Source organism: Cibotium barometz, chromosome 39 (genome assembly GCF_041138505.1).
Source record: "Cibotium barometz isolate CiBa-2024 chromosome 39, ASM4113850v1, whole genome shotgun sequence".
NCBI lineage: Eukaryota > Viridiplantae > Streptophyta > Polypodiopsida > Cyatheales > Cibotiaceae > Cibotium > Cibotium barometz.
This window is the reverse complement of record NC_141084.1, coordinates 21,139,187-21,165,335: the sequence shown is the minus strand read 5'-3', so window position 1 is coordinate 21,165,335 and position 26,149 is coordinate 21,139,187. Positions and strand designations below refer to the sequence as shown.

General features: G+C 44.7%; 2 protein-coding genes across 2 annotated transcripts in view; both read right to left on the bottom strand.

The window, feature by feature from the left end:
- Positions 1–26,149, bottom strand: part of LOC147615859 (uncharacterized protein ycf23-like) — a 66,400-nt gene that overhangs the window by 9,413 nt on the left and 30,838 nt on the right. Inside the window, exons 2-8 of the mRNA XM_086778469.1 lie at positions 18,905–18,970; positions 8,863–8,937; positions 8,654–8,716; positions 8,383–8,445; positions 8,123–8,212; positions 6,793–6,900; positions 6,576–6,698 (exon numbers count right to left, since the gene is read on the bottom strand). Coding sequence (XP_086634595.1) covers positions 6,576–6,698; positions 6,793–6,900; positions 8,123–8,212; positions 8,383–8,445; positions 8,654–8,716; positions 8,863–8,937; positions 18,905–18,970 — 588 coding nt within the window. The remainder of the gene's footprint in view (positions 1–6,575; positions 6,699–6,792; positions 6,901–8,122; positions 8,213–8,382; positions 8,446–8,653; positions 8,717–8,862; positions 8,938–18,904; positions 18,971–26,149) is intronic.
- On the bottom strand, positions 22,768–24,352 carry LOC147615861 (uncharacterized). The gene is made up of 2 exons (XM_086777991.1): positions 23,666–24,352; positions 22,768–23,558 (listed from the first exon to the last, which is right to left on the bottom strand). The coding sequence occupies exon 2, from the start codon at positions 23,340–23,342 to the stop codon at positions 23,037–23,039; it is 306 nt and encodes a 101-aa protein (XP_086634117.1). The 5' UTR covers positions 23,343–23,558; positions 23,666–24,352; the 3' UTR covers positions 22,768–23,036.

Genomic DNA, 26,149 nt, shown 5'->3' with positions numbered 1-26,149 from the left:
AACAGTATACTTGACAAACAAGTCTCTGCAACCTGTGACATGAAAGGAGGCACCTGAATCAATGATCCATGAGTAAATACCATGACCATCTCCTCCAAGAAGTGAATGGGCATCAAGTGAAGACGTGAATAGGACTTCATCCTCACTGTCACCTGCATGTGACACATTGACTTCTTCAATCTTGACTCCACTTTTGCCCTTTGGATTTGCATCTTTGGCTTCATCTTTGTCTTTGTCTTTTCCTTTGCCCTTTTCCTTTTGATCATTCTTCCATTTGTAGCATTGCTTTTTGATATGTCCCTTCTTGCCACAATAATGGCATTCCAAGTCCTTTTTGGAGCGGGACTTGCTCCTTCCCCGTTCTTGGCTTTTACCCCTTTGCTGGGATCTCCCACGTGCATTCATTGCATTGGACTTTCCAACAGAGTTGTTCTTCCTGTTCATCTCCTCTTGAAGGAGAGCACCCTCAACATCTCCATACGACAGCATAGCATTTGAATTGCTAGTGGCTGTCCTGAATGTGTCGCAACTCTCTGGCAAAGTGCATAAGAGAAAGGTGGCTTTGAACTCATCGTCCATTGCCAACTTTTGATTGATGACCTGGCTGACAACACCATTAAACTCATTTAGATGGGCTGTCATAGACGCTCCTTCCTTCATTTGAAGACCTATGAGTTTCTTCAACCAATACACTTTGCTTGAGGCACTTTGTTGGGCATACAAGTCCTGCAATCTTTGCCACATTTCCCAAGCTGTCTTCACGAATGCTGAAAAGTAAAGAGTCTGACACAGACAACATGATAGTAGATCTTGCCAGCTCATCCATATCTTCCCATTCTTCAGCAGTAAGAGAAGCGGGCATTACACCCCTTTCTTTGATGGGCTTGTGCTGCTTCTTCTGGAGCAACACATTATAGCACTGGGTTTGCCAAATGTCATAATTATGTGAGCCTTCAAGCTTCTTGATGTGAAGCAATGAAGAGCTCTCACCTGTGGTTGTCATAGCAATATGCAACCTTTGTCAATGCCTGACTCCCTGCAAGATGTGCAAACACTGCACCAAAAGCACACAAAAGTGCTCACAGTTGTTCTTCCAAAGTTTATCCCCCACTGCGGAAGCACGAATGCAACTCTACTCCCACTGTATGTGATAAAATCACCAAAATCTGGTTGCTGCAGATTTAGGACAGCACCTTAAATGTGCTCTGTTCCCCTTCCAAAGTACTGTAGAGCAGTACTAAGTGCTCATCAATGATGTACCAAACCTGTACCGGCAAGTACAGCAGCTGAAAATGAACCTTTTCCTCACTCAAATCAATGTACAGCCATGCCAAAACTTGTACAAAGTTGTATCAAATCTGTACCAGCGAGTACAGTAGCAATAAATGCTCTCCTGGCTGTCCAAATGAGGCAAAATCAGACCTTGACAGTCCTCACCACTGCATACAACAGTCCCGGACAGAAATTGAGCAAAAGCCCCTTGACTGCAAGTGGATTTCTGAGGGTTCAAGGCATAAAAGTCTTCCCTGCTGCTTTGCCAAGCTCAACAAGCATAAAATCTTGAAAAGCCCCTTGGTTTAAGATCAATTTCTGATCATACATGGTACATTAACGCACATGAAGGAATCCAGAGTCTTCACAATGCTTCCTCCTGGCCACATATACATCCAATACATAAAAGCCCCTTGATTTAATGGCACATTGAGTGCTTGACAGGCATCAACACATTGCCCAAAGCATCAAATGCCAGTGCCTGCATGCAAATCAACCCAATTGGCACAAAAGCCCTTTGATTTGCACTCCAATTTCCTGCAATTTTTCCCCAAATGTGAGATTGCTCACATCATACAGCATGTATGAATGCCCAATGGCACAATTACATCAAAAGCCCCAAATTTTGAGATCCAATTTCTTGCAAATTGACCCGGAATGTGACCAATGTCACCCAATTGTTGCCAATTGTGCTCAAATCTGAGCAATTTGGACTTGTACCTACTCAATTGATGATTGTACCTCCTCAATTGCAAATCCAAAAAAAAATTGAAGCAAAATACCTCAGACAATTTCTGATTTTTGTTTCAGAAAGGGAGGAGTCGTATTGCTCTGATTCGTGAACTGATAATGCTGCTGCTGTGCAAGTATTGAGAGGGCAGCTGTATTCGTGTAGGTTGGCGTAGAGTTATGGCCACTGGATGGCTGCGAGGTGTGCAACTGGATGCTGAGAGGTTGTAGCGATGGCCACTAGGCACACAGACTGCGCCCAGCACACGAGAACCAGCACACACCTGCCTGCGTTGACTTCTTGCGCTTTTTCTCCAGGCTCGAAACTCCCGTAGAAGCTCGCGGGTGAATCTCCCGAGAAGCAGGCGTATGCTCACGATGTTGGCGTTGGTGCGTAGCTCTCCTCGTGGATTCTCTGGGAGCGTTGGACACGTGGAACGGCGGGGACGCGACACCCTGCGCTTGGGCGGGTGGTGTGCGTTGCTACGCCTTGTGGCCAGGCCGTGTTTGTTGTCGCCGCCTTTGCCTAGTGGTGGCGGGTTGTGCTCGCCCAGCCTAGGCTTCGACGGCTCGCTCGTAGGCGACTACGGCTCAATAGCTCTGCGCACAGGCGACCAGCGACCGGTTCTGCACACGCAGCACACCCAAGCGACTTCCAGCGCTGCAGCTCGTTGACCAGCGACCAGTTCTGCACACGCACGTTTTCTACAGTCGACGTGCTGACACCAGCGTTCTCAACGGCCTGCGTAGCTGGAAGCGATGGAGAATGTGGGCCAAAAAAAGAGGAGAAGCTTCAAATCTCGCCGACAGGGATCAACAGCTCCAATGGAGCCTTGAAGCTTCAACAGAAGCAACACACCAATCCTCACCTGCAGGCTTTGATACCAGTTGAAGAAGCTGAGAGTTAGGGTTTCATGTGGGAGACATACACAGAGAAGAAGAGAGAGAGAAAGAGAGAGACATGTGGGGATAAGTCAACTCATCAAGTGTGAGTGTGTGACTCCCCTATCACACATGTATATTTGCACTAGTACACATAGTGCACTTAGTACATTAAAAGTACTAAGTGTACTATGTACTATAAAACACATGGGCTTGTACGCACTATAAGGGTGGGCATAACGCCTTTACCCCAACACTGGTGTCGAACTTGAATTCTTTGAAGCCTGGTTCGAAGACTTTCCTTCAGTCGAGTTAGCCATTGGTGCGGAGAACTTGTTGTGCTCATCATCCACTCTCTGGTCGTTATCTCCTCTACAAGCCATTTGTTGTGCCCATCATCGACTTACCTTTCAATGCCTCCCACTTGCTTACCTTCTGTTTCTCACAAAAGGTAGTTAGCCCCCTAGATTTCTAGATCACCATTGTACAATTGTTCATTTCAGCATTGTCTTTGTCTTGTGTGTTTCCATTTTATAAGTGTTTAGTGTTAATTATTTACGAGACGGTGCCCAAGTAGTGCTCACACTTGACCAGGTGAATTACATTGGTATCATAGCACGGGTGTTTCCCTCTCCTCTTGGGATTCGGAGCCTTGTGTGTGAACCCTATGAGTATGTATGTGTGTGAACCCTGTGGAAAGGATAAGAGTGCCATATGTCACTTATCTAGTGTGTATGCGTGATTTTTATGGGTCAAAAGATAAGGCTACATGCCTATAAAAGCATTGTACTTGCTGAAGCATAGAAGCACTCATTGAGTCGTGCAAAATTCTCTCTTGGAGGGCTTTCCACTTGCCCCTATCCACAAGGCTGGGGATACCATGGATCCCAGCAACTACATGACCATTATGATCGGCCATATCATGGCCAAGCTTTATGGATCGGTTCTTGAGGCAGAGCTCAGTGCCTTGGCAGAGAGAGAGAGGGCTTCCAAGCACCAGGCCAGGCCAGCTTCCGCTGGAACTTCTCTACATTAGATTATGTCTTCACTCTCAAGAGCCTCATTGAGCAGGCTAATGAGGATGGCAGATGCCTTAATGGCTACTTTGTGGATTTCCACAAAGCCTTTGACACAGTGCCACTTGACCGCTTGGTCTAGAGGTTGCAGTTATTGGGGGGTTCCATCGAATATGATCTGGGGGATCATTTCATTATATGAGCTGGTAGTGGGGCGAGTTAGATGCCTAGGGACGCCTTTCAGAGGAGATCACTAGCACCATTGGGGTGAAACTGGGATGCCCCCTATCCCCCACACTCTTTGGATCTCAACCTTCATTGACCAGGCAGGCGGGAGAGGTGTATCTTTGGCAGGCACTCTCATTGCTATACTCCTCTGCACTGATGACGTGGTGCTTATCTCAGATTCTCAGGCCAGACAGAGCCATATGGATGCATGGGCTCTCAATTAACCTTGGAAAATCCAAGGTGATGGTCTTTCACACTTCCCGCAAAGTGATGAAGGTTACGGTGATCACATACAAAGGCAGTAGAGTGGAGGTGACTAGTTCTTATGTCTACCTTGGGGTTACCTTCACCAGTACCGCGGGGGGGGGGGGGGGGGGGGGGGGGGGGGGGGGGGGGGGGTGTGGGGGTGTTGCGCATTTTGCCATGCGATAGGCCTCCCAAGGATAGACTGACCAGAGGATATGCAGTGATGTATGCAGCCCCCTCTTGGGCACCGGAATTATCCTCGGCAGACTGGCAGCGGATTGAGTAGCCTCTGATCCTCTTCACCGATGATTCGCAGAAAACCATCTGTCCCACATCATATCATTCAAGCAGAGTTTGTTGCATCCCCCATGGTTATAGAGGCACTCTTCCAAACAGTTACCTATATACAAAGAGAGAGAGATGGACCCCACATGACTCCCTTGCCTAGCCCTGGAGTCTTCACAGGTGATTGCTGCAAGAGGCACACACTCATCTTGGTATGGCTCTGTATCGCATGGTCTGCAGCACATGGGCTTCAGATTGACCAGCTCCCCTCTTACCAGTATGACCCAGACTCACCATACCTCAAGCTTTCCCATGTGGGCTGTAACCGAGTGCTCTGATATGATTTGCTTCAGGCACACATTAGGGACACTTGGATCACCCCAGCATGGCCCTTACCAGTCAAGATGATGTATTATCGGGATCATTTCCTTAGGCTCACTGAGGATGGGCTCATAGAGAGACCAGGCTACATGGATATCTTTATGTCTCATGCCATGAGGATTGCCATTGGCCAGCTCTGAGTTTCATCCCATACCTTAGAGATTGAGGCTGGCAGAGCAGTGAGGATACCCAGGGAGGACAGGATTTGCAGATTATGCAGCAGAGAGGTGGAGTCCGAGAAGCAATATGTATCCCGATGCTCAGTCTACTATGAGATCAGAGGGAGCTAACGTTGCCTTTTCAGAGAGGGATTCAGTCCTATTGGCTGTATCATGGATTATCCAGACCAAAGATGCCTGGGCTTGTTCTTGCTGGAGCTATGATGACATAGAGAGAGCCTCCTCAGAGCACAGACCTCACGGGCTAGTTCAGCCCAGCTCAGGATCACCAACTTCTTCCAACCCCAGCATGCTGTACCTGCTCCACCAGTGGATCTGGCACTTCATCAGACCAGGACAGTATCCAAGAGCATAGGGGTCATTCTACCTCGAGACATTGCTCCGAGCTGCAAGATGACTTCGGCCCCCTGAACCACGACCACCACCAGTTCATCAGGCCCAGATTGATGTGTTTCTTACACGTCAACAATGCACGAAGGAGGCCACAAGGCATTGGATAGAGGATTTGACTTTGAGAAACTATAGTTCAATCAACTAGTTCCTTGGTTAAAAAACTAGTCTCAATAGGCTCACCAAAAGTCTCTCTTTCAACATCATCATGCAATAATGCACTATGGTCTACTCACAGCTTGGCATTAGCCTAAGCACCACAGGATGGGTCTTCTTATATTGTCCATTTTAAACATACAGAAAAGACGTAAGGAATACTACTGTGCATTAAGAGGATCGATCCCAAGCAGCTTTAGCCTGTAAACCACTAATCACGCAATGTTGATTAATTCCGAGACCACTCAAGGAGGGGATCGGCTAACTCACCACCCAGTTCCTTGGTTAAAAAGTTTGTCATTGAAGTAGTCTCAATAGGCTCACCAAAAGCCTCTCTTTCAACATCGTCATGCAATAATGCACAATGGTCTACTCACAACTTGGCATTAGCCTAAGCACCACAGGATGGGTCTTCTTATGGAGTCCCTTTTAACATACAGAAAAGACATAAGGAAATCTATCTGTGCATTAAGAGGATCGATTCCATGCAGCTTTAGCCCCTGTAAACCCCTAATCACGCAATGTGAATTAATTCCAAGACCACTCAAGGAGGGGATCAGCTAACTCAGCACCCAGCCGTAAAGTTTATTGAGTGGGGGGACCTAAAGTCACTTTACACAAGGTCATTAGCATGCAATTAACTGATGATCAACTGATATTATAATCCCAACGTTAGAATTAACCTAGTCACATCATTAAAGTCAAATCAACTGTGTCTTAACACGATTGAAAATAGAAAGTTGTACATTACGAGACACTGAGAAATGATACATGACTTTCGGTTTACGAAGATGCTAGTTTAGAGGCATACCACACCAGCAGCCCCCGCAGCCAATGCCAAAGGGGCTGTCACATCACTTAATCCTGAAGCACACATCACTGGAATTTTGACTGCTTTAGAGATAGAATATGCTGCAGCAAGAGTTGGGGCCGCCTGCCACACAAAGAAAGTTGTGTTGAATCCGCTTGTGGCAGGGAGGAGACAGTCTGCTCTAAAGAAAATGACTTCAAATCATCCTATGCATTACCTTCTCAATCAAGCCATGTACTCCTGGATTTAAGGGGTTTGAGCTCGTTCCACCTTCCGTTTGGATGATATCAACACCTTCTTTTTCAAGCATCTCTGCAAGTTTAACCTACAAGCACGAAAACCTGGGTCACTACCTACTTCCAACCATCATGAATTGGCAATCCAATTTATGTAGCTAAGATATAGGAAGAAGTTGAGAGCTCAACTAATCCTTTGATACATGTATATCCACATAGTAACCCATAAAAACTTGGAACGTACTGAACAATTTCCTTGGCATTAGGCTCCAAGAACCACTTCGGATCATCACAGCCATCTTGATCACACATGACCCCATTTGGTGTCCAAGTGGGGACATTGGGCACTCAAGTGCTCGAACATGGCTACTCCTCGTAGTAAAGGGGACCTAACAAACATAAGCGAGATGGGACAAAGGCTAAGAAATGAAAAGGCAAGGTGGTTGAGTGCTTTAGGTATGGTCGCTATTTTGCGGTACATGTACGGAGCGAGTCCGCATCACAATAAGTAATTTAAGAATGTTTACTTTTTTTTCTTTTTAAAGATATAATAAAAAATATAGAACATAAAAAGGGGAAAATTTTAGAGAATTGGGAGAAATTGGGAGACTTAAGGGAAACAGGGAATTGGAGAGAGTTGGGGGGAACTGCAAGGCCTTGGAGAAATCGGGGTGATTGGGAGATTTTGGAGAATTTGAGAATTGGGCAAAGTTAGGGCAAATTAAGAGACTTGGAGAAATTCCAAAACTTAGGAAATTTTGGGGGAAATCCAAGGAAATTAGAGGAATTGAGAGAATCGGGGGTACTCACGGCTCTAGAACATTGGGAGAAATTGGAGTAATTGGAAAAAATTGAGAGAAAACTTGAGAGATTGTCAGAATTGGGAGAAATTGGACGAATTGATATAATTTGGGAAAAATGAGAAAAAATTAAAAGCTAGAACAAAAGGGGAAACAAAACATTTTTACCCCAACTTGGGAGAAAAAACCTTTGAGATTTTTTCGTATCCATACAAAACCTACTATACGGGTTGTAGCAATCCATTTGAGTACAGAATGCAACTATGTGATGGGGTGGCTCATGCAGGAAGTAAACTCTAGAAACCACCCTTGAGAGCTTGTGAGATGATTCAAAGCATCAATCAAGCTCTACATGTTCTCCTCCGTTTTTTTAAAAGCAGGCCTAGAGATTTCAGACAAGATCAGATGCTGTCACTAGCACCAGAGAAACCAACAATAAGATGAGAGGGGTGACTGAATCATAGGCATTCCTAGCAGCAGCAGATATTCAAAACTGAAGAAGATAAGTGACCTGCTCAACGAGAGTGAGGGTATGTGGGACAGTCACAGACAAAACTGTTACTGGAAGCAGTTTTCTTGTTTGCCGTGCAAGGTCCAACACCTGTAAGATAATTCCAAAATAAGGCATTAAGAAAACTCCAAATACTGAATACTGGAAGTGCAGAAGGCATTTGGGCCCTAAAGAAGTACCAACTCAAACAGTGTAGGTTCATTTTCAAAGAAAAGGAGCCAAACACATTTCTCATGAAGGAAATCACCCATGGCACTAACCTCTTCTGCAGAGAAGATGCGCTTGTTCTTTTGATAAAAAGAATCATAGTTTCCTATCTCCACCTGTGAGGACAAAGATTCACACACATGACACTTGTGATGATGCAAGACATAGGAGGTTCTCAGTAGACCTGCCTTCGGTTTGTTAATGTAATGAAATATTTAGAACTAACTTCTAAAATTATATATGAATAAAGAGATTGTTTGATGTGCGCATGCGTGTGCGCGTGCGTGTTTACGCATGCGTGTGCATGTGTGAATGGAAGACTACCATATGAGCTCCAGCATCTACGGCCGGAAGAAAAGCTTCTGGCTCAACAGATGAAACACATACCTGCCAATAGAAACAGGAGATCACCATAGCAAAAGTGAGTGTGATTTTGTTGTACCATGATGCAGCCAACTGGCAATTATTTTTTACAACGATTATCACAATAATTTGAAATAGATATAAGTAGTATATGAGAAGAAGTTTCTGACAGGCAAGCTTGCCAACTCCATGGCCAGCTTCACAAGATGAGGACTGCAGGCAATATCCACATGTGTTGCCCCTCCCTGTAACACAAGACCAGCCAGCGAATCAGCTTACAAAAAACTATGCAGTTTCCTTTATCATTCAAATTTGGTACAGGTGAAGACTTCGCACTGCACAGGATTACCTTGAATACTTACTTAGCGACTATATTTCCCAAACTTAAGAAAAAACTTGACTACATGATGAAACCTGGTCTAAATGGCTACTTTACATTTTTGAATCCTGCTCCTACACACCTGTATGACCAGTGCATTTGCCTCAAGGTGATACATGGCCTTCCCAAGGCAGTTCCCAAATGTCCATGGCTACATGCTGCTGACACTGTTGGTCATGTCCACTCCCGGCTAGTTCAAGTGTGAACCTAGCTTACTCACAGACACTTTTTCCCTGTGACTGGACACAGGTTTTTTCCCCGTGTGAACACACTTATGTGTGTTGGGCACTTTGCCCTAGGCCTTTTAGTACTCACTTGTACTTTCATTTCATATCATTATTGAGTACATCTTTTCCAGCACTCACGTTTCTCTGTGCTTGAGGTTGTGTGTGTGTGTGTGTGTGTGTGTGCAGGCTAGCTTCCCTCCTACCCAACATTGGTATCAGAGCTTGGTTAGGGTTTGCCCCCCTGCTGCCCTTCAGAGCTTGAGCCTATTGCACACATCAGGGCTTTAGGGTTTTGCTGCATTAGGTTAGGGTTAGGGTTTTGCCCTCAGCCGCCTTGCCGCCGCCGCCGCCGCTCAGATCTGCGTTGTACGCCTTTGCATCCTCTGCATTGAGCGCCGCCCGTCGCCCTCTACGCTGCCCAGTTTGCAGCGCCGCGTACACCCGTCGCCACTGCGTGCGCCGCCATCAACTATAGCGCAGCTGCCCATCGCCGCCCTCAGATCTGTGCCGCCTGTCATCTGCCTAGCACTGCCCGTCATCTGCCCAACACCGCTCGTCGCCTGCCCGCCGTACGACACCCTACCGTCGCCGCCTTGTACCTGCACCTTGCCCGCCATACGACTATAAAGTGTACCTGCAGATCTGCACCACTCTTGCCAAGTGTACCTCCACACAGGAAAATTCGAGGTATTTGAAAATTTTCAAAAAAAAATCAATCCCATAAAGATTTCCAGGTTAACTTTTTGACACTTGCAAAGTTCTGACCTGAAACTGCACAAATTGCTAGTTCAAATTTGGGGCTTTTCACCATTGAGCCTACAATTGCAACATTGGCATTAATTTCAGCCACAAACTTGGAACCATATAAATAATCTCTAAACCTTGAGAGTGTGAATCACAGCATAAAGCTCCAGGGTTGGCCAACGAAATTGAGTATCCTCTAGCTTTTTACTTTCAAAAGCAACAGGTCTACCATCTTGAAATAGAGCAGCCCCGATAGCATAGTCACTGGTATCAATTTCAAAAACATAAGGCCGACTAGGATCGGGTAATGCTAAGATAGGTGCTTCCTTGACTTTATCTTTCAAAAGTCTGAAGGCCATATCCAGATCGTTATTCCAAGTGATAGGCTGATTCGACTTACGTCCACGACCTTTCAACAAATCGGTCATCGGTAGTGTGAGCTGAGAGTACTTCCGCACAGATTTCCGAAGAAAAACAACAAAACCGAGAAAAGAACGAAGTTGTTTCACTGTTCGCGGTATAGGCTAGTCCAGGACCTTCTGAACTCGGTCATATTCAATGCTGTATGACTATATATCAAAATATCATCCAGGAGCACAACCACAAATTTTCCCAAATATTCACGAAAAAGATCATTCATCATTTGCTGGAAAGTGGCTGGAGCATTGGTTAACCCAAAAGGTAATACAAGAAACTCGTAATGGCCATACCTAGTCCGAAAGGCGGTTCTTTCGACATGCCGTTCATGAATACGTATCTAGTGATAGCCAGTACGTAAATCTATCTTCGTGAAATATTTCGCTCCCGCTAACCGGTCAATCAGGTCATCTGATCTAGGGAGAGGATAACGGTTCTTAATTGTCATCTTGTTCAATCTCTTATAATCTATACACATTCTCCAGGTGTTGTCCTTCTTTCTCCTAAGCAACACAGGTGCACCCCAAGGTGATTTACTTGTATGGATCTGGCCCATCCTCAAATAATCTTCGAGTTGTTTGGCCAACTCATCTTCCTCAGCTTGACTCATCCTGTAAGGTGGAATACTAACAGGGTGAGCACCAGGGATACGGTCAATACGATGATCTACTGCCCTTTCGGGTGGTAAGCCCGATGGCAGTTCCTTAGGAAATACATCTTAAAACGAATCAAGTATCTTCTTTAATTCTTTGCTTTCAAACACACTTAATTCATTGACATCCATAGAAGGTATGAGAAATGAAGAAAGTGGAATCAAGACACAATGGAAAGCAATATACAAAGAAGAATCCATTATATTTCCAAAATCAACTGTATTTACAAGAGGTCCCTGAGAGGGATGAATACAATCACCTAAGATACTATATTGGTGTTCCTATGTTCAAAAGAGAAAGTATGACTAGACCAATCTGTCTGGACTTGAAGAGTCTTAAACCACTCAATCCCTAATAACAAGTCTACATGCTCTAGATGCATAATATAGCATTCCAGAGTATCTTCGTAGTCCTGAATCCGGATCGGTAAATCCACCTTTCGATCCGATACTTGCCGACTCGCAGGTAGGCGTACCTCATAGGTATGATCACTAGGTGTTGTGTCAAGACCCAATTTCTGCACAAGTTTGTAATTAACAAAGTTGTGTAAGCTGCCAGGGTCTAGAAGAATGTGGATTCTATGGCCATTCACTTCTCCATAAACTCGCAGAAGATCACGTAAGCCAAAAACTTTAGAGTTGAACAGACAATAAGAACATGAACTAGGGCGAGAAAGTACAGTAACTGACGTACCTGTCAAAGACAACTGGTTAGCTGCCTTTGGCTTGGGTCCTGTGTTGGTCTTTGCACCCTTTTGCTTCGGGCACTCGTTACGCATAAGTCCTTTTTCTTCGCAGATGAAGCAACGTCCCTCCTTCTTGAGCTTCAAAGCCTTAAGGAGACGTTTTTTCTTCGCTGGGATCGAAGTTGAATTCTTCGAAGGTTGGTCCGAAGACTTTCCTTCTGTCGTGCTAGCCATCAGTGCGGAGAACTTCCTTTTGTGCTTGTTCCCCTGCTCGGTAACGGGTTTAGACTTGGAGGAGACCATTGTATCATCATAGATACGAGCAGAATGAATGGCCTCGTCCAAAGTTTTGCATTTGTTGTTTTTAACCTGTAAACGGTATGAGTCGGGTAAACCGGCTACGAAGAAACCCAAAAGAGTTGTGGAATCAATCTTCGTAGCTTTCGTCTGCAAGTTCCTAAATTTCTGGAGATAGATCTCATAAGTGAGGTTCTGCGAGGTCATGGTCAAAGTAGCAAACCGGGCAACATCAGTGTCATCCTCTTTCTTGAGGAATTCTTTCTTGAAGACGTCTTCGAACTGTGCCCAAGTCGTTGGTTTAGGGTTGAGTTCTTTCCACCAAAGCAAAGCTTTGCCTGAGAGGAAACCTGCTACTAATTGGATCTTTTTGCCATCGTTATATGGATTAAACTGAAAATGGACTTGTCACTTATGTAGCCAAGTATCCACTATCTCCTTTGTACGCTGCTTTTGCTCGTCCCCCAAACTGTTCCGGAGTAATATTGGGGCCTAAAGCAGATGCCAAAGTATCAATACCCGAAAGAGTAGATAGGTTAGTGGTCAACAAAGAGATGGAGTTCTGTAAAGCCTGCATCTGTGCGGCGATTTGTGCTTGACGTTCCGAGGAAGAAGCTTCGAGAGCAACTTTAAACTCTTGGAAATCTGATTTTGAAACAAAATCGTCGATAAGATCGACATCAGTGGCTTCTGTAGCCGGCACGTCTTCACATTCGGGAATGGGCTCCAACTCGGATTCTTGGGTCAACATCTTGAAGAGGGCAAAATGAGAGAAAATATTTATCTTGTACAAGGAGAGTGCTAGAGAGCTTGAGAGCTTGAGAGATGTGTGGAAAGAAGCCCGCTTAAGGGGAATTTATAGGCTTCCCCAAAAGCTTACTTAGCTTTTGCTTTTGTGTTTTTTTTCATGTACATGTACATATATATATGTACATGTACATGCACATGTACATATATATATATATACATATACATATACATATACATATATATGTACATATACATATATATATGTACATATATATGTATATATATATATACATATATATGTATATATATATATATGTATATGTACATATATATATGTATATGTACATATATATATGTATATGTACATATACATATATATATATATACTTTTTTTTTTCTGCCTCCCACCTGTAATTAGCACCCACTTGCCTGCGTGGGTGCTAATTACAGGTGGGAGGCAGAAAAAAAAAAGTATATATATATATATATATATGTATATGTACATATACACATATATATGTACATATACATATATATATATACATATATATGTATATATATATATATACATATACATATACATATACATATACATATATATATACATATATATGTATATGTAAATATATATACATATATATGTATATATATATATGTATATGTACATATATATGTGTATATGTACATATACATATATATATATATATATATATACTTTTTTTTTTCTGCCTCCCACCTGTACATATACATATATATATACATATATATGTATATGTACATATATATACATATATATGTATATATATATATGTATATGTACATATATATGTGTATATGTACATATACATATATATATATATATATACTTTTTTGTTTCTGCCTCCCACCTGTAATTAGCACCCACTTGCCTGCGTGGACCACCTGTGCACGTGGTTAGCCGCCTGCACCTATGCCCACTTTCCCCCACGCTATTTGGGTTACACATTGATGAGGTGGCTGACTTCATTACATGGGGAGGCGGAGATGGAGTTGATTTAGCAGGTACCTCAGTACATATTATGCTCTATGCTGATGATATTGTATTAGTGTCTGAGTCTCCAGGTGGTCTACAGCAGCATCTACATGCACTTGATGATTTTTGCACACAGAGGGGTCTTACTGTGAACCTTGGGAAAACCAAGGTTATGGTCTTTCATACATCGAGACAAGGCAGGAGTCAGCTGACGTTCACTCTCACAAGATGCCAGGTGGAGGTGGTGACATCATACGTGTACCTAGGGGTTACCTTCTCTGTAGCAGCCACACGCTTCACCATGGGTTCAGTAGCCAGAGCTAGATTGACACGGGGATATGTAGCATTGGCTATGCTAGAGAGACAGTGCCACCAGGCGCATTTTCAAGAGCCCCGGACGAAGGGGTGGCTATTTGACACATTAGTCACACCGGCATTGATGTATGAAGCAGCAGTATGGGCGCCAGGCCTTGCTACCCATTGGTGGACACAGATAGAGAGACCACAGGTCCTCATGATGGCACGCATGATACGCAGCAAACCGTCAGTACCTCATGACATTATCCGAGCAGAGTTTGCTGCGCCTCCTATGATGGTAGAGGCCATATTTCAGACTATATGCCTGCTAGACAGATTCAGAGAGATGCCACAAGACAGATTATCATACAGAGCTTTTGAGGCATCTAGACAGTTGGCTGAGGCAAGAGACAGAGGATCATGGTATGCACAAGTCACACATTGGTTCTCACAGCATGGCCTAGACATGGATCATCTACCACCATTCCAGTATGACAGGGATGCACCACATATCCGTCTCTCTCATAGTGAGAGGAACAGAGTATTGAGACAGGATCTATGGCAGCTCTATACACGAGAGACATGGATATCGCCTACACAGCCTCTTCCACTGAAGATGCTATACTACAGAGATCACTTCATGAGTATCACTGATGATGGATTTATAGAGAGGCCTAGATACATGGAGGGCTTTTTACCACACGGCTCCCGAGTGGCTATTGGTCAGCTCAGAGTTTCATCACACCGATTGGAGATTGAGACTGGCAGAGCAGCACGGATCCCCCGAGAGGAGAGGGTATGCAGATTGATTGTGCAGAGAGGAGGTGGAGAGTGAGGAGCATTATGTATGCAGATGCAGAGCATATACAGCCATCAGAGAGAGATATCCCATTTTATTCAGAGAGCCACATTCCCTACGCCAGATCTTTGAGGCAGCAGACCAGCGCATACTGGGGAGATACATTCTAGACATACAGCGCCACAGAGAGACATTATTACAGGCTCAGACAGCTCCAGAGGGGGGGCGACAGACACAGATTACTACATTTTTTTAGAGATCCATCCCCCTCCCACCCCCTACACGACAGGGAATTACTCTCCAGAGAGCAGAGACACTTAGAGCCCGCAGGAGACAGAGGACACTTGGCTTTTGGACACCACGCCTATACCAGAGAGAGATGACAGAGATCAGAGCTCAGTTTCACAGAGAGGGTGCGGAGCGACTGGCTGGCTTCAGAGCACACCCAGGCATGTTCTTCAAGGAGCTGTGGACACCCCCTTCACTGATGTATACCATTTTATACCCCCAGTATGGTACAGGGTGGAGCTAGCTAGGTTGCATATCATGATTGTATACTCCATGCATATAGCTTTGCATTCTCCTAGTAGTAGAGCTCCATCCCCTTCACACCCAGATTCAGCTTTTTTGTTCAGTACTTTTTCATTTTGTTGGGATGACAGAGGATACCCCATATAGGTACTCCGATTTGTCTCATAGGCCGAGTTCGGTCTTTTGGAAGACGTTAATAAAATCGTTCTTTCTTTCTTTCTTTCTCTCTCTCTTTTACGAACAGCCAACTGGCTTTTTCCTCTTTTCTCTCGCTTCAAACTGTTCATACAGTTGCAAGAACACATCTAGCCCTTCTTCTTTGCAAAGCGAATAACCCTTACAAGACCAAACGTTCATCACGGGTTCCTACGATGCAAAAGCAACATGCTGAACTTGAAAAAACAACAGTATGAACAGAAAAACAGCAATCTTCTCAAACTCGTACCTTTTCTTTAACCTCTTTCTCTCTACCTACTGACTTGCGCGTTCTCAAGGCTTGCTCTAATACCACTGTCAAATCCCCATAGGATCTTCTCGTAGAACACTCCTGGTATAAGACTCGAAACCTGCAAACAAACCAAACAAACGTGAAGGGGATGCAGGCCTGACTCACCTCCCAACCTTGACAGCCGTGGGCAAGCCCACAAGTCTTGGTTGTCCCACCGAGCCACGAGCTGAGCTAACGAGATGGACGTACCAACCAATCTCTACCTCGTGACGTCCCATACCGCCACGAAGCTACCCTTGCGGGCCTCGAGACTGCTGCCGGCCTCAGCTGCATAAAGCAGCTGCACGTCTACACTAGATCCAGGCTCCTGACCATAGAGCTCTCACAAAGACATGCGAGACTCTATATAACTAATGACTAACCTTGGCCACCCTTTTATAGGCTCTTGGCTGGTCATCGGGCGTCCACACTTGGACGCCCGCCCGTCCATACTTGGGTGCCTGCCCGTTAGTCTATCCCTAACTCAACTCGTCAATCAGCCTACCTAGCTCCAAGCTTCCCCAAACCTCGAAGCTAGTCTTGTGTGCGTGTAGCACACGGTAGATACACACAGTGCACATGACACCAAGACAGAGGACAAGCTTGAAAAGAAAAAGCGCTGTAACTATTGTAGGAAAACAAGGCACACCATAGAGGAATGCAGGAAGCGTATTGAGAGTGAAAAAAAGAAGAAGCTGGAATCTTCTTCTACAGGTGCAGATCAGGCCAATTTGGCTACACACGTGTCAGCCTTGACCCTTACATCTTCATCGCCTGCAGAGATGTCTTCTGATGCCATTGCTTTCGATGACTATGCTTTATAGTCTGTACTCCATGGTATGCATTGTTTGGCAAATGCATTTCAGGGGGGGATTTTACTTTCCCACATGCAGTTGGTGATGCCTCATGGTCACTTATGCTTGTTGACCCTTATGCTGGTCTATGCTAGATGCTTTCTCTGGTGTGATGTCTACTAGAGATGCCTTTTATGCTGTTTTCCCTTGCAGCGGGATTGTTTCTACAATATTGACATTGTCACTTTCTCACATGTGATGTTTACTGGGAGTGCCTTTTACACACTTGGCCAGTGATGGCTTGCTCTCATGGTTTTGACATGTCACATGTATATTACTCATTGTGGGATTATGCATCTTTACACTTGCCATACATGCCACTAATCATGGCATTGCTAAGAGTTTACCTATCCTCTCATAGCATTCATTGGCTGATGCCCCCCTCGAGCCCCCACTTTTTCTCCCCATTTTCAGCTTTTCCCATTGCTGAATTTTTACTTTTATCAACCCTACCATTGCTGATTTTTTTCCTCATTGGATCCTCCATTGATGAGTTTCACTTTTGCAGCTTACATTGCATGTCTCACAGGCATGACTTCTGGATCCTGTTGCCTTTACACATGCTTATATTTGGATGCTTGCCTTCAGGGGGGTATTATGCGATGCCTCTTGATTTGATGCAATTGATGTCCACATGATCTTTGCCATGCATTTCTGGTGATGCATTTATGTACTACTGTGCTCTAGCATTAGCACTATGACATTGGGGATTCTCCTTTTCCCCATCATATAGTGCTTGCTTTTTCCATTGGCACTACAGTTCACTCTTACTGTGGAGCATAGTGCAGGACAGCACTCATAGCTTTATCACCCTGCTGCTGCTGCCCGTTCACACCATTCTCTTGAGAGGGGTTTGTTGGTCATGTCCACTCCCGACTAGTTCAGGTGTGAACCCAGCTTACTCATAGGCACTTTTTCCCTGTGACTGGACACAGGTTTTTTCCCCATGTGAACACACTTATGTGTGTTGGGCACTTTGCCCTTGGCCTTTAGTACTCACTTGTACTTTCATTTCATATCATTATTGAGTACATCTTTTCTAGCACTCTCACGTTTCTCTGTGCTTGAGGTTGTGTGTGTGTGTGTGTGTGCAGGCTAGCTTCCCTCCTACCCAACAGAGACAGCAAACCAGCCCTCTAAGGAGGAGAAGCCAGGCTGCCACTATTTGCTGCTGCTGCTTGCCTGGCTGCTCCATACTCTGCCCTACTGCTGCCCTCAAGTTACTGCTGGTCAAGCCTTTGATACTCCCATCAGTTTCCAGCCCCCAAGCTCAAATGACCTACGAGAGCTAGTGCATGCCCATCCTAAGTTTGGCATGCAGACACTAGTAAATCATAAACCTTGCACTTCTCACTCAGGACCCATTTTACTCCCTATACAAAGCTCAAGAGTCAGAACAAGGCAACGGATATACACAGCTCAAGCTCATTTGTCCCATAGTTTCATAACTGGTGTTTGAAACACGTTTCTAAAACACTGTAATTTTTTATGGTGAAAAAAACATCTGAAGTTTGAACTTTGCCTTCCTTTTTATCTATACTTTTGACACTTTGAACTCAAGCAATGCACGATTTGTATGATAGAATGTATGTTTTTTACATTAAACTCTAGTTGTCAAGTTTATTTATACATATAAGTAACATATTTTGCATTTTTTAAGCCATATCTGTATGAAACGTTTTTTGAAACATCTGGGTTTTTAATGAAACGTTTAGGAAACGTGTTTCATCAAACGCCTGGCTACTAAGATTTGTCCACGTGCACCAAGCGAGTGGGAAAGCAGCCACTTTTCATTGCTGCAATTAGAAAACCCTGTTATTCTACTAGTGTTTAAACTGCGCCTACACCTTGCTCACCAAACATGCATACTGCACATCCTTGATCATGCACTATCCATGATAACAAAATGTCTGGGTCCTATCTTTATAGACACTATCTCCAATTATGGTCTTCTGACAAACTGCACCTTTCTAAGAAAAAAAAGATTTCATAACCTTGCCCAGTTGCGGAATTGGATACATGAGATGGATTGGTGAGCCCTGGTACAGTTTTTGAATCAGTAACACACAGATTGGAATACCTTCTCTGCAGCAATGACAACTGAAGTAACATTTCTTTCATCAAAATTTTGCAGTCCAGAGATGACCTGCATAGACACAAAGTAGCTTTCAGTTTCTACGTTCAGAAAACAGAGACACACAAGAAAACAATCTGCCAAAACTTGTAAATTCAGGCTGAATACCTGCTGGCTGCAAGAAGGAATATCTAAGTTGGTATATACCAGGCTATATCACAAACTCAACAAAAACAAAAGTGCCATCTTAACTCCATAAGAGTCTAGTCCCAAAGCTTTGAATCATTTCATTCTCACCACATCAATGTCAAATGTAGCTCAATGGAAGCTTGACTTAATCAAAACACCTGAACACACAAAGATGAAAACATACAGAAAGTAGGGAGAGAGGGGAAAGAATTGACACCGGAAGTCGGTTCTTTCAACCAATCTATTGCATGTTCACCTACATGGTATCAGAGCATGGGTGAACTCTTCATCCATTCAGCCCAGCATTTTTTCTTCTCATTGCCCACATGAGTGTGTTTTTCCACATCATGCCAATCTGCGTTTTTATGTTGCTGCCATGATGAACCTCTATGTTTACTTCTCTAATGACCATCGCCCATCTCTTACTTGCATTTTCTAAACTGCCTGCCACCTGAATCACAACAGACCGCCATCATGATGCATTTTCTTTGCTGCCATCTCATCCACCTTTGATGTAGCTTCTGCTACCCGTATATCTCCTCACAAGACAACACTGCAGTGTCTAGACCACCACGTAGCATCTGCTCCACTTCATGTGGTGACCAGCAGGCAGCCCATTAGCAACATCAACATCATCATCATCAACACAGCCACGTCACCAGCGATAGTCGCCATGCAGCGACCATTGCTCCACGCCGTCATCTGCTCCACTTCATGTGCTGACCAGCAGGCAGCCCATTAGCAACATCAACATCATCTTCAACACAGCCACTTCACCAGCAATAGTCCCCATGTAGCTGCCATTGCTCCACCAGCAATAGTCACCATGTAGCTACCATTGCTCCACGCCGTCATCTGCTGCTACACAGCCCTCTCTTCTCTACATGGTGATGAAGCCTTGCATTTTTTGCTGACCGCCCATACACAGCTCACTGCCCCATGCGTTTCCAGCAGCAGGCCATCATCATAATGTCGCCATCAGATGCTGCCCATCATCACTTGTAGAGCTGCTTCGAAAATTTTTGGGCTTTTCCCAAATGTGCAGAAAACTAATTAATTGAAGCTCCCAGAGCCTCGAATTTTTGGGGCTTTTCCAAATTTCAGCTTCCATCATCAAATTGGAGCCTATGCATTAACAGAAAAATGGGGTTTTTACTCTTGTGCTCCCAATTCGAGCAGTTACAGGTGCTCTGCCTTGGCCTCCAAGCCTAATCCCGAGTGTCAATTGCTTGGCAACGCTGACGCAAAAGGATCTTCATTGGCATCGAGGGGGGACTCTTCTTCCTCCACTTCTAGTCCTTTTTTGTACAAGTCAAGGGTTCTCTGCTTGGGATGTCCCCCAAAATCTGGATATTTTGGACATTTTGTAAGCCTTGTTTCTATAAAAGGCTCCGCTTCATTTTGCTTTACTTTCCCCTCTCTAGGGGGGGGCGGGGGGGTTGTTCTAGTTAGCTGATGTAGGCTGTCTTTTGTCTCCGATGTTCTAAGTCTTCCGCAAAGACAATGTTTGTTAAGCCTCTAAGCCATGATTGTTGAGCCTTTTGAGACTTTTGAGCCATGCTCTCACTAGTCTCTAAGCCATGCTTACTAGCCTCTGAGTTTAAAGCAGTGTATTGCTTCTTTGCTAGTGTTGAAGTACAAGGACTATCGAAAACTATCCAAACATCACGCCATCACTCTGAAGGGGGGTTTGTTGGATATATCCAAGTCTAGTAGTGTGTCTAGTGGTGTGAACACTTTACGTGTAAAGATCCTCTTATTAAGAGATGAAAGATAAGGGCCTTGGTGCCTATATAAAGCATTGTATATTGATAACACACACAAAAGAGAGGGAGAGTGGCTGCAAAGCACCAGAATGTTTGTATTAGGATAATACTTCCCCACATCTCTCTCTTCCACCCATCCATGTCTATGCACCAAGTCACCATGGCTTGATCTCTCCACCTCTCCTTCCACTCTCTCATGGCTGAAATTATGTTCTTCACCACAACCTACAATCACTAGGAACCCCACAAAAGATGTTGGTTCCCACTTTGCAACACACAAGGTCACCGAATAAACACTAAAGTACATCCGCATCCAAGAGTTCATCTAAACAAACTCAAGGTTACCTTGGCAAAAGAAGGCTCTAAGGTCTCCCAAGTAAATGGTCTCTACAATAAATTCTCCTCTCCAAATCAGGGATTTTACTCAGAAGGAAATCACTCGTCTACAACTAGACTAACTCAAATATCCAAAACAATAATCAATTAGATATCGTGTACCATATGGGAACCAAGGTATATGTATCCAAGGTGTATATCTCCATTTGAACCTCCCAAGAGATTAACCACCCTTGGGTCCCCTCCCTCGGGTCTAGATCTACTCCTTCAAATCGGTCTACCACAAGTCCGTGTAATAAAGGAGAATTCTAGTCCAAGTTGTTGAACTAAGGTATTACGAGCGCATACAAATCAACCTTAGCACAAAAGCGTAAAGAAGACTTGGTTCTTGCGAATCCATGGAAACCAAAATGGAAAAGCTTACTAGGACCTCCTTCCATGTATCGCGATACCTTTCGCGTTTAGGTTGCTTTGATACCAAGTGTTACAACCCCACGGATCTCCTAAACACAAACACAAGTGATTAGCACAAACCCTCTAGAAGGGGTGTAGGCTAGCTCACCTCCCAATCGTAGGTTCTATGCTTCCAGCCACCTCCAAGCTAGGGAGTAAGGTCTGACTCCCACAGATCCATGTGAGTTTGCCCCATAGAAGCCTTTGACATGCCGATCTATGCTTTGCCACATACGTGGCCAGAGTTTTGGTTGAACTCGGACCAATAGTGAGGTTATGACAATAATAACCCATGCTTCACTTATATAGTGCCCAATGCTACTATAAATAACCATCCTATTTATAAATAGCCAGTTCACATGGATTTATTAATAATAACCTTAGCCGTTCGTATTAGCCTAATTTCTCCTAATCCCAGAGCTCCCTTAGCCCTGCCAGATTAGGCCACTTGGCACTAATCTCGAGGATTAGCACTAGGAAGGGCTATCCCTATCATGCTCTCTTTTGTGTTGTCCTTATTCTTTCTTTGATCTATATGTGGGTTTGGAAGATTTTGAGTATTGGCAGAAGAAGAACCTTCTATATTAGTCAAAGTCCACACTGGTAGTGTTACTCTGCACCCATCTCTTGGTATTTGCGTCATCCTTTCTCTCCATTGAATTGTGCAATCGGTTGCACCAATCCAGGATCTTCCCAACAACACCTGTTCTTCCATAACTCCAACGGGTATAACATAAACCTTTCCGACCACAAGGGTTATTTCTAACAATAATATGCACTTTTATAATCCTTCAACCTTTATTATACTTGAGTGGAAGCAACGAGACCTAGCATTGGAAGGTTCTAGTTCTCGTTTATCAAAAGCTTTCCATGTTTAAAAGAATAGCAAGTTATAGCTTGTCCCTGTGTCTATGAGAGCAATGCTCGAGGTATGGTTCCTGCGCGGACACTTGAATCTTGACCTTTGCAAGATCAACACCAGGTCATCATCATCAAGGGAGACTAGTGCACCCATGTTTGTTGCTAGAGTCTTTCCCTAGAAGCATAGTTTAGCCTTGGCCAGTGTTGCCAGGCGTTTCTGAAACGGCAGGTATGGAACGGGTTTCATACGTTTTGAAACGTTTCATAAAAAGTAAGAAACGGGTATAAAAAGGTTTCATACAAAATAGAAAAAGCATGTATATTTTTAACTTGAAATATACAAAAGAAAAAACTGTTGACATAACTTATAAGAGACCACATTGAATTCATTTCAATAAAAACAAAATACATGTAAGATATGATGATATCACAAATCACGTGGGTGATGACTAAACAGAAATCAAAAGGATCACCACGTGGGTGATGAGTCATGACTCAAAATCCAAGATCAAAATAAATAACATGTCCAAAGTTCAAACTAAATAACATGTCCAAATAAAATGATGCTCGCAGCTGCTAGCTGCATCCTCATCCTCATCTGCATCCTCATGCTCATCCTCATCCTCATCTGCATCTTCTGCCTCTGCAACCTCACTCTCAGGGTCACTGCTGATAGCCGAGTCCTCAAATGCCTCATCCTCTAGAGATGCAGGTGCACCACTAGTACTAGCCTCTCGAGAAGATCGTGTAGTGCGAGCCGGAGCCATGATCTCCTCATAAAGCATAGAATAGATGTCTCTCTCCTCTTGAGGAATGTCGGGAATCTCCTTGCACTTCATGATATCAATCTTATCTAGATTCACTTGGCGAGGCTCAATGGGATGACCCTTTTCCTCTAGCAATCGGAGATTGCAATGACAAAAGACAAGCCTCTCCAATTGTGCTATGGAGAGTCTGTTTCTCTTTTTCGTGTGAAAAAGGGCCCATGTACTCCAGTTCCTCTCACAAGGCCCTGAACTGCAATCCTGGGAGAGAACTCTCAATGCAATCCGTCTCTACATTGTACAAAAAAGAATGTAAAGTTTGAGTCAAAAAGAGAGTAGCATTTGAATGTAGATTTTGAAAGAATAGGAGACAAAGATACAAGATTCAAGAACCTTACCAAGTTGGGTATCCCAATACCGTATTTCCCCCACCAAGACACTGGCTCCAACTATGTCTCCCCGAGCAATGCAATAGCTCGCTCCAACTGTGTCTCCCCGAGCAATGCAGTAGCTCGCCCAAACATATGGCTACCGCTGCGGTAAATGAGAAGCTCATCCTCGAGCTTTCTCATAAGCTGTATATCACCTCCATATCCCACCAACTTGGTAATATTCTCAGTCCATCCTGACTCTAGCTCCTCATTGAGGTATTGCTCCTCATTCCTCCAAAGGGGATGCAAAATGTGAGTAACAGCATGGATTGGCCTGTGAAACCAATCCCAACGCCGATTCCAAATCTCCTTAATATCTTAAACTCTACATGTGACATACATAAGAGATCAAGATTTATAAAAAAACTTATAGGAAGACTCAAAGACTAAAGTTAAAGCCCCAAGGGTGAGCACCTGTCAGGCAACAAGGTAGTGCAATCATTGAGAGCTTCACCAACTCTGTCCATGAACTCATAAAGCAGCCCAATGGTACTCCCCTCCATGTCTGTGAGCTGAAGGACCCTATACTGTCAGAATACGCAGCGGAGATGATGACCAGATCTGGGAACACGAGCAAAAAATGCATGCAAAAAGATACAGCACAAGAGAGAGAGAGATATAGGCGTGTAACTCTGCTCTATATACACAAGAAGATCCCGGAGTATGATACAAAACTGGATGGGGGACAAGGGGCCTATTTATATGGCCCCATATACCAGTCGGCCTGTGCTACAGGCAGCCGACTGGTCCTGCATCTCTACGACCAGCATATGCAGCCAGTCGGCCAGTTGTAAGGTAGCCGACTGGACATCCACGACCTGCAACAGCAGTCGGCCAGCTCCAGAATGGGAACACACACATGCTGATGCAGTCAGCCAGCAACTGGATCCTCCTGCCAACTCAGGGCCGCCTCCCAAGCCACAGAAAAATGGGAAAAAATAGGGGAAAAATACGGAGAGTGGGGAAAAATGAGAAAACACCTCATAAGGGCGGGCACACCCACAACAAAGGCCCTGGTGTAAAAAAATAGACAGGAGATGACTTCTAACACCCCCTCTCAGCTCCTGGCTGTGAAACCAACCACAGGGAGCTGGGGTGCCGCCTGAGCAAATCCTGAGATAGCAACTTCGTGAAGAGGTCCACCGTACTGTCCTCCGTCGAACAGAACTCTAGCAAGATATCATTAGCAACGATCTGTTCACGAACAAAGTGCCTCTGGATGACCATGGGTTCCTGCAGTGGGAGCCCAAACCTGCAATGCAACCTCTGCATCCTCACCACCTCACAAGCAGCATAACAAACAGCCCGGTACTATGCCTCTGTCCTCGACAAGGCAAAAGACGACTGTCTCTTACTGCTCCAAAAAACTGCTCCGGGGCCTGAAGTAGATCACCTCGTGTTTGGATCTCCTCCCCAAACTGAGTCACTCCAACCGTGGAGTCGGACTCCAACCAACAATCCCCCTCCTGTGTACAAACGTCCATGATCCTTCGCATGCCGCAAAAACCACAGGAAACGCAATCCTGCCTCCCAAAGAGTCATCTGCAACCATGAGCTCAACTACCTCATCAGGAAGCTCCCGTCCAATCTGGTGTCCATCAACCAGATCAATGAAACATTCTGCTTCTGAGTCAAAGAGGCATCACACTGCTCACAAGGATCAACACCTGTTACGGTGCAAAACCAAGTCCCGGAAACCTGATGAAGACCACGCAAGGCCTTCTGAAACCTGTCAACCACCCCCTCTGAATCCGGAACCATAAAGCCTGGAGAAACCACCTCCTTCTGCAAGTAATCAACTGCCACCTGCCTGGCTTTCCGAAAGGTCCCCGTGGAAAGAACATCCTCATCTACTGGAGGTTCTTTGTCCCGAATACTACGAGACATCAGAGCATAAGTTACCTGTTCAGTTTCCTCTGACTAACGAACACAAGAACTACCAACATCAGTACTGGAGAGTTCCTGCCATCTACTGGCAAGCTATCCACCATCTGGTCCCGGAAAGCCTGCACCTGCAGCGTATCCACACTTAAGTGGCCATTACCAAACTGCCACTCATCACAAACCTGAGGACCTGGGAGAGAGAGTGCTGAAAGCTTGTAAACTCCATTCTCCACTCCGCCTTCCCAAACCACTTGGCCTGTTGCTTTGTCCCGGAGAGTAACAAAATGCTCATCAAACTCCACCCGTACGCCAGTCTTGCAAACCTGATGCACTGACAACCGATGAAAACAGGGTAACGGAACATACAACACCTGGGAGGAATGCTTCCCCCCTCTGCCATCGGGAACTATCTCCATCCTGCCCTCACTGTGAACTGGGATAGTGGATGTATCCCCAGTAAGAATGTGACCAGAAAGCCTGCAGAGATCCTGTAAACCGGAACGGGAAGGAGTCATGTGCCTGGAAGCACCACTGTCGAGAATCCACTCCCGAGTATCCGTTGCGGAG